Here is a 15131-nt window from a genome sequence, read left to right as displayed (position 1 = left end):
TCGGTTAAATAAATAAATTAATTAAATATATTCAATATTTAAAAAAATATGTGCTACTTTTATTATTTATTTATTTCTGTTTGGTCAAATAAATAAAATATATTCAATAAATTGTAAATATTTTATATGCATTTGCAACTTTATATGTGCAGTTATTCTGACATGTAATTATTATTTCTACATCATGATTTAAATAAATAAATAAAGGTGATATGGTCAGCAGGTGGCGCTGCTCCTCTGATCTCAGAGTTGAATGGTGTCCAACAGTTTGAGCTCGAGACGCTGAGTTTCTGCAGGTGTCGTCTTCTTCTACAGCAGCTCGAGCTGGACAGAGGGTTTGTATGATGGAGCTGCGCGAGCTGTTGCTTGTGAGCTGTGAAGCTGGACCAGGAGGAGAGCACGAGGAGCAGCACGAGGAGCAGCACGCAGGTGTGCAGGCTGTGGAGCTGTGTCTGACCGGAGGCTCTCCGTGGGGCTTCACTCTCAGAGGAGGCCTGGAGCAGCACGAGCCGCTGCTCATCACCAAGGTATTCATTCAGCACCAGTGCTGTTCTAGTATTATTTATATACAGTGTTGGGGGTAACGCATTGCGAGTTAATCAGATTACTTTTTTCAAGTAACGCGTTACTTTTTAATTTGCAAGAAAATACCTGTCCGTTACTTTGTTTTCCCATTTACTGACTGACAGCTCTCGTGACTAAATGTGAATGTGCATTCATTCATCCCACTCACAAAAAACGGATTCAGTATTCATCCAAATGAATGCAAACTCAGAATATGACGCAAACCTGCAATAATTAAATATGTTAAATAACTATTTATCAACTGATGTCTTTGCTGCTGACCTTTGCTGATCCAGTTCAACCGTACTAATAAGCACAAATGACTTCAGAGAAACTAACAATTGTGCTTCATTGTATGTTTTTACTGCTGAAGAGTGTCCTGTGTTCTGCTGTACAGACGAGAATGCACTTTTGCTTCAGCCTGAGGTTTATTCATTACACTTTTTGGTGTGAAATGTGTGTAGTACATTTGCTATAAATAGAGCTTCTTGTATTAAAAACTATCAAGCCCTGCTCATATTTAAAAAGTAACGCGAAAGTAACGTAGCGCATTACGTTCCATAAAAAGTAACTAAGTAACGTAATTAGTAACTTTTTTATGGAGTAACACAATATTGTAATGCATTACTTTTAAAAGTAACTTTCCCCAGCCCTGCTCACCACACACTCTCATTCCTTCTTTTATGCTCGAGCAGGGGTTTTCAATACTTTAGATGCCAAGGGCCCCCAAATATGAGCATCCTAATTCGAGAGACCCCCATCCTGACATTTAAAGAGACCCAATTAATATTGTGAAAAATGAATACTATAAAATATTATTTGGCAAAGATATATTTTTTACATAAATCTGTAGTTAAAAAATTTTCTGCTCACTATAGTACTGTACTGTAAATCTATTTATTTCTATTTTTAGTGTTTATTGTATTTTTATGTTATTTCATATTTTGTAACATTAATTTTTATGATTCATTTATGGTAATCAACTCATTTATTGTAAAATATTTTTATTATTTATTTAAATATAATTCTATTTTATTCTATTCTATTCTATTTTCTATTTTAATACTTTTTATGATTCTTTCATTTTAATCTAATTATTCATGTATTTATTTTAAAAAATGTTATTCATTTAAATATAATTCTATTTTATTCTTTTCTATTTTAATACTTTTTATGATTCTTTCATTTTAATCTAATTATTCATGTATTTATTTTAAAATGTTATTAATTTAAATATAATTCTATTTTATTCTATTCTATTTTAATACTTTTTAATGATTCTTTCATTTTAATCTAATTATTCATGTATTTATTTAAAAATGTTATTCATTTAAATATAATTCTATTTTATTCTATTTTATATTTTCTATTTTATACTTGTTTATGATTCTTTCATTTTAATCTAATTATTCATGTATTTATTTAAAAATGTTATTAATTTAAATATAATTCTATTTTATTCTATTCTATTTTAATACTTTTTTATGATTCTTTCATTTTAATCTAATTATTCATGTATTTATTAAAAAAAAAATATTCATTTAAATATAATTCTATTTTATTCTATTCTATTTTAATACTTTTTTATGATTCTTTCATTTTAATCTAATTATTCATGTATTTATTAAAAAAAAAATATTCATTTAAATATAATTCTATTTTATTCTATTCTATTCTATTTTCTATTTTAATACTTTTTTATGATTCTTTCATTTTAATCTAATTATTCATGTATTTATTTTAAAAAATGTTATTCATTTAAATATAATTTTATTTTAATCTTTATTATTATTATGTGTTTTTCTATTAACGCATCATATTTATGAATTAAAAAAAAAATTGTAATAATAATTTTTTTTTTCCCTGGACTCCAGTTTGAAAACCCTCTTTATTGAAGCGTCTGATGCGGTCACTGTACTATGGTACCACCACAGTACTTTAGTTAGGGGCTTTAGTGTTCTGAAATACAGGATTTATTCGGTCTAAAATGTTACCAGCTTGTTAGAACTTGTTGGAGTCGTACATGTTGTTGAGTTAAAGTTTGGTGTAAAACTGTGGAAATCTTTCTGAACTCTTACATGCATCCCATGAACCCATCACATGATACACTACCAAAACCAGTCTGTTCTTCTTCTTTTAAATGAAGCGTGCACAGATGAGTTGTTCACTATAAGATCTATTATATGCATTCAGAATTTTCATTCCATGCTGACTTTAACAAATACATAATGTTTTTATCATTTTATCACAGGCATTTCAATTATACAGCGTCGCTGAAAGCTATAACGGACATAAAAGTCACACTTGTCTGAACGTCTGAACGTCATTGCATTAGAAATCAAAGTGTCCAATCAGGGGTCATTTATTGCACAAACACACTTGACGTTTAACACTGACACACACATTTTCTTTAAGGGCTTCCTGCGGATTTTCACCAAAAATAGCTTGTTTTTAGCATTTCAAAATGAAGAAATTAAGACATAAATATTAGTAATTTAGTACGTTTTATATAATAATATTATTATTATTTTTATATAATTTATTTTATATTATTTTATAATATAGTTATATACTATATAACTATATTATATAGTTAAATAAAAAATTAAATAAAAGTTTTTAAATACTTTTATAAAATACTATTAAATGCTTGATTTTTTTATTTTACTGTTCAGTGGTATAAAGTGAAAATAGTATTAGTTTATTATGTTTTATATTATTATTATTATTATTAAGTATTATTATAAGTAATTGTAAGTATTAAGAATATAATAATATTATTATTTAATAAACTAAAAATTATTTAAAAAAATACTATTTAATAAATAATGGCAAATTGTATGTAATGCAAATGCTATTAATTATTATAAATAATTTCTTATTTGCTTTGTTCATTTTTTATTTAATAATAATAATTATTATCAGTATTATAGCCTATTTAATTAAATTAATTGGAATTATTAAAAAAAAATTTATTTAATAAAAATATAAATAAATAATAACAGTAATAATAATAATAATCAATCAAATAAAACTTTTATTTATTTATTTGTTCATTTATTTATAATCACAAATTGAGCACCCCTACAGTACAGTAAACCAAGAGCTCTTTAAAAATGCATTTCAAATTGAAATTTTATGCAATTTATATCAGAAAAATCACTATTAGATTTTTCCTCCAAATTGTTCAGCCCTTGTTTGTTCACAGCATTTGAGCGCAAATACAGGAACTCGATCAAATGAAGGACTTTCACACAAGTGTTCAAATACTGTTTAAAACAGCCACTCGGTGGCATTACAGCGTTTATTCTGTGGATTAAGCTGCATGAAAATCCTTTGCTGTAATTCTTCACCCTTTCTTTAACGTGAAATATAACACACAAAAACTCCAAATCCTCTAAAGTTTCACACGAGCTTCTAAACCAAGCGTTCGCCGTGTTTCTGAATCAGTCCGTCGTTCACTGCATTACTTAAACCACCGAGCTCACTTTTCTGAGCACTACTGAGTGTGTACTACAGCGCAGAGGACATGATTCAACACTGATCTGAAATCAGCTGCTGTGGGTTTAATCTAATGTTTCCAGCTGCTGAATATTTAACGGCTGCGCTTGGGTTTCAGCCGAAGGCATCTGATAGGAGCTGTTCCTCTGCTACTTTCAGGCTTGTTTTACTACAGTGGTCTTGATGAGCTCTTTGTTTGTTAGTCCCTGCTGCTGTTTTCATCCGGGTCCTGTAGGATCGATGTTAGACTGTCCTTGTCTCTTGTGTTCATCTTATATATCGCTCTCTGAACTATAAGCAGTGAGCTGGCTTTCTGACTCGTGCGGTGACGTTTGTCTAAACATGACTAAAACAGGACCCTACGAAAACCATTTTATTTTTTCTCAAATTCTATTTTAATATTTTTGGATTAGGTTAAAATTGTTTATTTAAATCTAATAAAAATTGTAAATAATAATATAATACAATATTGCAACGTTTCTGATAAAGTGAATTATATAATAAAATAATTTATAATAAAAATGTATAATTAAAAAATAATTAATAAACACATGATGCTTTTATTGTTTTGTTCATATTACAGACAAAAATATGACCCATACAAAATCCATTTTATTTGTTCTTAAATTGCATTTTAATATTTTTGGATTAGTTTAAAACTGTTTAATTAAATGTAATAAAAATAGTAAATAATAATGATATAATAAAAATGTAATAAGAAAAATAATAATCATGTCTAATAAATGCAATTCTTAAAACAATCCTTACAATTTAATGAAATTGTAACAAATAAGTTATTTTTATTATTTTGTCATATTACAGACATTTAACATGACTAGAATAAGCCCCTACAAAATCCATTTTATTTGTTCTTAAATTGCATTTTAATATTTTTGGATTAGTTTAAAACTGTTTAATTAAATGTAATAAAAATGGTAAATAATAATAAAATAAAAGTCTAATAAAAATAATAATAATTAAAAAGAATGTCTAATAAATTTAATTCTTTAAAAATTTTTACAATTTACTAATTTAATAAATTGTTGGTAAAAACATGATGTTTTTATTATTTTGTTCATAAAACTTAACATGACTGAAACAAATACTTTTTATTGTCTCTTGACTTCCATTTTAATTATTATTATTTTTGATTAGATTTAAATGGTTTAGGTTAAAATTAAATGAATAATAATAATAATAATAATAATAAAGTGTGAATAATTAAAATGTGTTATATAAATATTTTATATTTATATAATTATATATTCATTTATATAGTATTTTAAATTATATATAAATAAATATATAATTTATAGTATACATTTATTAGACAAAAGCATGTCTAATAGATTTAATTCTTAAAATATTTTTATAATATTTTTTACATTTTTTATAATTTAATATTAACACTTTTTATCATTTTGTTCATAAAACAGGCGTTTAAGTTAAACAGTGTTGCTGAAAGTTATTTGGACACAGAAGTCACACTGAGTTTCTTATCATAATTTCATTAGAAATCAAAGAATCAAATCAAGTGTCACTTATTGCACAAGCACTCGACGTTTAACACTCACATGTTTTCTTGTGAATTTTTACTAAAATGGTTGGTTGATGGTTTATTGCTTGAAAATAAATAAACAATGCATGTTAGTATTGTAATTTTATAGTTGTACTTTAAATAAAATTATTATTATTATTAATTGTAATCAATATTAGATTACTTTACCATGCAATAGTATTATTACACATGTAATATTTATTTTGTTTATTTTATTTATTAATAATAATAATAATGTTATTATTATTATTAACTATTTAATAATTTATTTTAATTATAACAAGTAACATGACTGTGACTTGCAAGTTTATTGTGTGGCTTAGGTTGAATATGTTTGTTTTTAAGAAATAAACGATGTTTATGTATCATTCCTGAGCAGAACGTCCAGCGGATCTGCAATCGGCAGAGAAGCAAACCACATCCCTCCCAACATGGAAGCTGCAATAAAATATTCCATATATAACCCTAGACGTGTCAAACATGAGCAGGAAAAGAGCTGCTTCGTCACTGGTGGTTTAATTGCAGGGTCTGTTATCAGGGCTTCAACAGCTATTTTAAACCTTCAGTGCAATAATGTCTGCCAGTGCAGTAAAGCAGATGTAGATGTTCTTGTACTGGCCGACAGCGCTGATGTTTGTTTTAAACTCTCTGTGTTTGGTTGTTTAGGTGGAGGACGGGAGTCGAGCGGCGCGGGGTCGACTCCAGATCGGTGACGAGATAGTCAGCGTGAACTCGGTTCTGCTCAGTGGTTACAGACTGGAGGCCATTTGTCTGGTGAAAAGCTCACGTAAGACGCTCTCTCTGGGAATAAAACGGTAGGATTCACTGTTGACGTCCATGTAAAATCAAACCTGACCCGATTTGCTGGTTTACTTGCTTTTTAGTTGATGTCCCTTCCAACCTCCTGTCTTGCAGAGACTCTGGCAGAATTCAGAATCGCATACTAGAACCAGACTATTTCTGTCCTATAAATATACGGCAGAAATAGTATAAGTAATTCCTAAACCACCCAAAGTTTTCTTCTTGGATATCCTATTTTTATCTGGAAATATGTCACATTATAAAAACAAATGGGTTAAGATCCATAGCAACACCCTGGCAACCACCCAGTGCATCCTAGCAACTGCATAGCAACACCCTGCCAACCACCCAGAGCATTCATAGCAACACCCTGGCAACCACCCAAAGCATTCATAGCAACACCCTGGCAACCACCCAGAGCATCCTAGCAAATGCATAGCAACACCCTGCCAACCACCCGGTGCATCCTAGCAAATGCATAGCAACACCCAAAGCATCCATAGCAATACCCAGGCAACCACCCAGAGCATCCTAGCAAATGCATAGCAACACCCTGGCAACCACCCAGAGCATCCAATCAACCAAATTGAAACACACAAACAACTATTCAAAACACCCTAGCAACTGCAAAGCAACATAAAATCACTAAACACTGCTAACCGCCCAAAGCATCCATAGCAATACCCAGGCACCCACCCAGAGCATCCTAGCAACTGCATAGCAACACCCTGCCAACCACCCAGAGCATCCTAGCAAATGCATAGCAACACCCTGGCAACCACCCAGAGCATCCATAGCAACACCTAGGCAACCACCCAGAGCATCCTAGCAAATGCATAGCAACACCCAGGCAGCCACCCAGAGCATCCATAGCAACACCTAGGCAACCACCCAGAGCATCCTAGCAAATACATAGCAACACCCAGGCAACCAACCAGAGCATCCTAGCAACTGTGAATGCAGCACGAACATTTGTATTACTGATAGATGCGTTTTAATGGTTGGCACTTTATTTTTTCACTTTGTCTTTTTTTTTTTATATTTAAAGTATTTCATGAGCGAATGTTTAAATTAAACTTTGATAGATTAATGGAAGAAGTCACGGTTATTATTTATTGGTTGGTTAACTAAGGTTATTGGTAAGGATTAACTGACCAATCAGAAAATAATAATAAATAGATTCAATGTAAAAAATAATTTATACATTAGTCAATCGTTAAAATAATTGTTTGTTACAGCCCTTGTAAGAATCATTCTGGATCTGAACTGAAGCATTCCAGATTTCCTCTGAGATTTCGTCGTTATGCTGACGGGTTTATGATTGATACTTTTGCCAGACCATAATATATGCTCTGTGTTCGGATGGAGCGGATTATTGCTGAGCCACAATGATGGGCTGGGTCACGCGGTGTCGAGTTTCTCCTCAGCGTCTGATGGAAGGTGTAGCTTCAATGTATGACTATCTGGAAATGACACTCACACTGTGAATATTACACAACCGCACATATATTTTGCTAGATATTTATATCTGACTTGAGTACTTTAGTCAGCAAGTGGTTTTATTAATATGGTAGTTACTTTTTTTTTCAAACAAGAATTCAGCCCATATATGACACCATTATTTGTATTTATTTTTTGCCAGTTTAGACCAGAATATCACAGAAACTTGAGGCTCGGCTTTCTGCACTTCAGACAAGAAAACAGCACCCTAGCGACTGCATAACAACACCCTGGCAACCACTAAGAACACCTGAGCAACCACTCAGAGTCATTGCATAGCAGCACCCTAGCAACCACCCATCGCGTCCTAGTAAATGCATATCAATGCCCAGGCAACCATCCCAAACACCCTATCAACTGCATAGCAACACCCTGGCAACTGCACAGCAATATGCTGGCAACCATTCAGAACCACTGCATAACAAAACCCTGGCAACCACCCAGAGCATCTTAGTAAATGCATTTAAACATCCAGGCAACCACCCCGAACACCTTGGCAACCACTAAGAACACCCTAGTAACTGCATAGCAATACCTTGGCAACCACTCAGAGCCACTACATAGCAACACCCTGGAAACCACCCAGAGCATCCTGGCAAATGCATATCAATGCCCAGGCAACCACCTGGACACCCTAGCAACTGCATAGCAACGCCCTGGCAACCACTAAGAACACCATAGTAACTGCATAGCAATACCCTGGAATCCACTCAGAGCCACTACATAGCAACACCCTGGAAACCACCCAGAGCATCCTGGCAAATGCATATCAATGCCCAGGTAACCCCCTGAACACCCTAGCAACTGCATAATACCCTGACAACCAGCCAGAGACACATTTGCTAGGACGCTCTGGGTGGCCTGGCCGGCACCCAGGGCCACTGCACATTAACACCCTGGCAACCACTTATAATGTCCTAGCAACCGAATAACTACCCAGAACATCTTACCTACCAATGACATAACAACACCATGGCAACTACCCAGAGCATCTTAGCAAACTGCACAGCAACACCCTTGCAACCACCCAGTGCATCCCAGCAGCTGCACAGCAACACCCTAGCAACCACCCAAAACATCCTAGCAAATGCATAGTAACACCCTGGCAACCACCCTGAGCATCCTAGCGACTGCATAGCAACACCCTGGCAACCACTCATTTTTTAGCTGTTCACAAGTTTTATTAAATAGTTTGTTGTATTCCATTTGAATGTTAGGTTCAAACTTAAGCATGATGTAAGTAAATGCAGCACAGAACAGCAGCAGAGCAGTCCTCTGAGCTCCGCCACAGCTCTCGCTCTCTATTGTGCTGGAGTTTGAAGCGTCATTCTGTGTTTTACAGGAGTTATGGCAGAATCACCGTGACGTTTGTGAGTCGGTGACACCATTATTTGACATAGCAGAACAAAAGGACCATTATTATTGTGTGCTGGTTCACGCCGTCACACTAAAGAGGCCCAAGGGCCGGCCATTGTCTGTCATCACTGCCCCGCTGGGCTTTATATGCAGTTCTGGGGCCTTTGGGTCACATTTGCCACCAAACGTCTGTCATCAGAGGCTTTCTGGGAATCCTCCGGCCGAGTTTAAATGGATAGTTCAACCAAAATTAAAAATGTGCTGTTAGTTTACTCACTCTTAGGTCATCCAAGATGTAGGTGACTTTTTTTTTTCTTCAGTAGAAAAATTTAGAAGATTTTTAGCTGAAACTGTGCTCCTTGGTGGTTCATAAAATGCAAGTCAGCAGCTGCTCGTATTTCAGAATAAGAATAAAAAAAAGCATATCAAGGAACACAAAATTAATACCTGTGACTCCTGATGATATATTGAGGTCTTATGAAGCGAAATGATCAGTCAGTGCAAGAAACTGAACATTATTTACAACATTATTACCTGTAATCCAGATTCATCAGCTCACCTTTTTACATAAACAATGAGAAACCATAAGAACGTTCATTTCACCCCTTCATTCAAGTGTTCGGTTCACGCATGTCCATGTCAGCGGCTCATCGGTCTTCGGTCCGAGTCGAACTGTTTCCTCAGTTCAGTGTCTGTTGGAAGAACTGAAGCGCTGAATGATTCATTCATAATAGGATCAGAAACGCTGCTATTTTGGCTCATTTCAGGTGGCAGTGACTGCAGGCGTCTGAAAGTGAGTTTTGATTGAGTAACTTGTAGATCTGTGCTGCTCAAGCCACGAACTGTTTCAGATGCTTCAGTCTGATTTAGTGAACTAGTTCAACAAGTTCACCAAAAAGAACCGGTTCAAAAGAATGATTCGTTCATGAACCTGACATCACTCCGGACCGTTTGCCTGAGGCTCTGGATCACAGGTAATAATGTTCGGTTTCTTGCACAGACCAATCGTTTCGCTTCATAAGACCTCAATATATCATCAGGAGCCACAGCTATTCATTTTGTGTTGCCTGGTATGCTTTTTTTTACTCTCAAAGTGACAGTAGCCACTGACTTGCATTTTATGAATCACCAAGGAGCACGGTTTCAGCTAAAAATCTGAAGACTGAAGAAAAAGAGTCACCTACATCTTGGCTGGCCTGAGTGTGAGTAAATTGGGTGAACTATCCCTTTAAGCCTGGTGGGTCTGACTTTGGAGATCTGATGAGTTAATGAGACAGAGAACAGTCAGGTGAAATGTAGAAACATCCCCACTCAGAATCTTGCATTCCTTTTAAGAATTTTGTGTAATGCATCTTCCCCAAAATGTGCAGTTCTACAGGACTGAGAACTACTCAGTACTACATGTCCAATTTATGTTGTTTCTAATGTCGTGGAGCAGCTTTATTTGGCCAGTTTCATTCATGCATATTACACACAAACACATCAGACAGTGGTCAGTGTTACATTCCCTTTACAACACAGACAAACACAGCCAATCACAGCATTTAAGGCCCTACAGGGCCATCTAGTGGTGCTGGTGAAATCTGCATGTGTTGCTCAAATGCATTGAAACCATTTTAAACCAAGTGTAAAGTGACTAAAGTCACAAAATATAGAGAACACTTTAAATATCTGACAGTCGTGGCATCATGTGTCTTTATCTGTGCACAAATAGTATTTTAGTATCATTTAGTTACTATTATAGGTTTTATTAATATTTTAAACTACTTTTTATTTGTATATTTTCATTTGAATTTTAGTTAAAGTTTTGCTAATTTTGCTGTTTTTGACATTTTTATTATTATTTATTATTCAATATTTTTATTTTAATATTTTTTATTAATTTATATGTTATTTTATTAGTTTTAGATTTATTTTAGTGCATCAGGTTCATTTCTGTTCTTTTTTAATATGTCTGTATAGTTTTTTATTAATTTTAATTCAAGTTAAACTAACTAAAAATAAAAAAAATTTGGCAACTAGCTGAAATAAAATTATTTTTATATATTATTTTATTTCAGTTAACATTCTAATCAACAAAAATGTTTTCATGGATTAATTTTTAGTGAACTATAATAACTCTGCCTTCTTTCACAAACCACTTTTTTTTGTGTTTGTGAAAGACATTTGTGCATCGTGTTTGTGCATCTTTCTTTACAATGAATTAATTTGTTTTGATATGTTGCATCTAAAGCAGTGCAATTCAGACATTTTTATGTGACTTAAGTGTCCAAAATCTTTTTTTAATGCTACTGCAGTGTACATATTGAAAGTTTGCAAAATGCATGTCAGTTTCATTAAAAAGCATAATTAAATTGCAAAAGTTGTCTGACACTTGTGCACATTTTTTTCTGGCTTAATAGCACCGATCATTGGATGTTTTAATGGACATTGTTTTAAGGCTGTATTTTAAATGTAAAGAAATACTTATAATACAATATTTGGATTGTAGTGGCTTTGTAAAACGTTTTAAAGTGGATGAAACATTATATACAGAAATGCAAAAGTCATTAAGCATGCAACAAAACATAAAAATAAATTTTACGGCATCAGAGTCAGGTCCAGCTCATGTGATCTGAGCCGATGCCACCTGAACCCTGAATCCAATTACTCACAGCAACGATTTACCAGAAGGAAATCAACACATTTACACACAGCCAGATAAAATTATTTTTGCATTGCATACTTTCATTCTAGAGATGTGTTGCATATGAGACTGCTGACTTCATTCCAGTTCAGATGTTTGTTTTAGTCGTGATGTCTGTGTAACACTGTGTGTTTTACTATAATCTCCTCCTCTGCTTAAATGGATAAGTCCATTGGCTATACGAATTTATTCTGCGCTGTGATTGGCTGCTGGCTGTGAGCTCATTGTTTTGTTGCTGGTCTCTGGGCTCATAGTAATTAAACAAACGTGGCTGAACTCTGATCAGTGTGCGGCACGTTCCACTATGGAGACACAAACACTGATCCACTAGATTCACATCAACAGGTATCTGCTCTTTATCATTTAATGCACCTTTACCTGTACTTTATGTGAGTATATTTGGTTTGTAGTTTACATTTGTACATTTACATTTATGATACCTAGATACTTCAAGTTGATTTGTTAATAAAGTCACATAAAATAGTATAAAATAAAAGTACTATTATATTTTTAAATCATATTTTGAATTTGACTTTGACTTTGTTTCTATATTTTATCACTTTAATTTTAGTTAAAGTTGTAGTAATATATGTATTGACAGCCCCAAAACATTACTGCTCTAGAGGAGATCTGGATGGAGGAATGGGCCAAAATACCAGCAACAGTGTGTGACAACCTTGTGAAGACTTACAGAAAACGTTTGACGTCTGTCATTGCCAACAAAGGGTATATAACAAAGTATTGAGATGAAATTTTGTTATTGACCAAATACTTATTTTCCACCATAATTTGCAAATAAATTCTTTAAAAATCCTACAATGTGATTTTCTGGATTTTTTTTCTTCTCATTTTGTCTCTCATAGTTGAGGTATACCTATGATGAAAATTACAGGCCTCTCTCATCTTTTTAAGTGGGAGAACTTGCACAATTGGTGGCTGACTAAATACTTTTTTTCCCCACTGTAGATATTTTACTTTTGATTAAGATTTATATAGTTATTTTAGTACATCAAGTTAAATGATAAATGCTGCATGGTAACTACCTTTTTTTAAATGCATTTTATTTTATTTCAAGTAGCAAAATTTTTTTTATGGTTTTAGTTATAATAAATAATAACTAATACGTTTGTTATAATATAAAAATCTGGTTATGCCCAAAATCAGTCATTATTTTAAGTAATTTTATATGCATATGCAGTAAATGTACAGTGTTATTTTTATTTATAATAATTACAGCTTAATTTTTATTTAACTGAGTTCATAATAGACTTGACAATAAAACAGAAAATAATGTCAGAATGACATTGTAAGGACTATACCAGTGTTATTTTAGCATTGAGATTAGTATTATAGTGTTTATTAATATTTTAAATTAGTTTTTATTTTTAGATTTACCATTTATTTAATTTTGTTTGAGTAATTTTGTTGCATTTTTGTTTTAGTTTTAGTAGTTTTATTACATCCAGTTTAACTAAATGAAAGTGAGAAATGTTGCTTTGGCAGCTAGCTGAAATAAAATATTTTGATATATTTTATTTTAGTTAACATTTATTTTATTTCAAGTTTATTTTTTTGCTGTGACAACTGTTACATCATGAGCTGGTGAAGCGCAGGGATTTGAGACGCTGCCATATTTACAGAAACTGCAGGAGTGGATCTCATATGGAGATTTGGAGGTTTTTTGTTGGTTAGAGAAGCTGTTCGCAGAGGGAATGTAATTGCTCACATGTTATTTGCCTCAGAACATAATTAGAAAGACACAATAGTTGACATACAGTAAGAGTAGAACTGTACAATTATTGTGGAGGGCAGCTCAGATCATTTAGGGAGAATTGGACAAGTAATTTTTGAGTTCACATTTAGATAACTTCTGCAGAGATTTTAGGCAAGACACTACAGGCAAAACCATTGTTCATGCACTGGTCAATTTTGAGGTTTTAGTTTGATTTTTGGCTTTTCATAACATGCTGTATCAGACTAGTGGAAAAAAATAATGCAAAATACATTTAAGAGTTTATTGCACTTTATCTATTTGCGTCTGTAGATTTCAGTTGCAATACATCTTTAAAAGTTTTCTCCTGCACTTCAGCAGCACTTACATACACCAGAATTTATTCCTATCTATATTCTGAAGGTTTTTACTGAGGGATTTGTTCATATATCATTCACACTAATTTTATCACTGCATTTAATCTATTTGCGTCTGTAGATTTAAATTACAATACATATTTCTAAAGGCCGTTTTCCCAAAATGAGTTTTTTCTCCACTTCAGCAGCACTTACATACACCAAACTTAGCAGTTTTATTCCTATCTATATTCTGAAGATTTTTACTGAGGGGTTTGTTCATATATCATTCACATTGATTTCTACAACATTTAATATCTAAAAACATGGTGAAAATCCATATCTTTAAAAGACCGTGAGTTTTTTCTCCACTTCAGCAGCACTTACATACACCAAAATTTACAGTTTTATTCCTCTCTATGTTCTGAAGGTTTTTACTGAAGGGTTTGTTCATATATCATTCACTTGAGATTATTATTGCATTTGATCTATTTACGTCTGTAGATTTCTATTAACATACATATATTTAAAAGTTTTCTCCTGCACTTCAGCAGCACTTACATACACCAAAATTTACAGTTTTGTTCTTGTCTATATTCTGAAGGTTTTTACTGAGGGGTTTGTTCATATATCATTCACACTGATTTATAGAACATTGTATTCCTAGAAAAACTGGGTGAAAATTTATTTTTTCAGTCTGTTTCACAATATTTTCTAATTTATGGAGTGATAAAAAGAGAAATCTAAAATCCACTCAGTAAAAACCTATAACTCTAATATGTCAACAAAATCAAACAAGAATTTTAAATCTGGCTTTAAACCTGAATTTATTTTCTGGAAATGCAAATTAGTGCGTATTTAATTTTTTTTTAAAACTTGTAATGCAAAAAAAATTGCAATTCATAATGTAAACAACCAAATGTGGAAGTATGGTGATATCTATTAGTTAAATTTGTAACCCTATTCACCCCATTTAACCCTGTGTAGTGTCTTGCCTTAAAGATTTTCTTTACGTTTTGAGCTTGATTGTTCTCAGTTCTAGTAATTTCTGATCTAGTGGTTGCGCTGATGTTTGCTTTCAGGATTGTGGAGGTTGTG

General features: G+C 32.8%; 1 protein-coding gene across 2 annotated transcripts in view; it reads left to right on the top strand.

Annotated features, from left to right (window-relative positions):
- The first annotated feature begins 228 nt into the window (after positions 1–228).
- The window catches only part of LOC107558375 (protein Shroom2-like), a 30743-nt gene continuing 15840 nt past the window's right edge, over positions 229–15131 (top strand). Inside the window, exons 1-2 of one of the 2 annotated variants that reach the window (XM_016242036.1) lie at positions 229–527; positions 6290–6438. In XM_016242036.1, coding sequence (XP_016097522.1) covers positions 342–527; positions 6290–6438 — 335 coding nt within the window. In that variant the 5' untranslated portion in view covers positions 229–341. Of the gene's footprint in view, positions 528–6289; positions 6439–12248; positions 12312–15131 lie in introns of those variants that run through there. The other variant, XM_016242038.1, reaches the window with a different exon arrangement.

The sequence above is a fragment of the Sinocyclocheilus grahami genome, unplaced genomic scaffold (assembly GCF_001515645.1).
Source record: "Sinocyclocheilus grahami isolate Dianchi unplaced genomic scaffold, SAMN03320097.WGS_v1.1 scaffold643.1, whole genome shotgun sequence".
NCBI lineage: Eukaryota > Metazoa > Chordata > Actinopteri > Cypriniformes > Cyprinidae > Sinocyclocheilus > Sinocyclocheilus grahami.
This window is presented reverse-complemented; position numbering and strand designations above follow the sequence as displayed.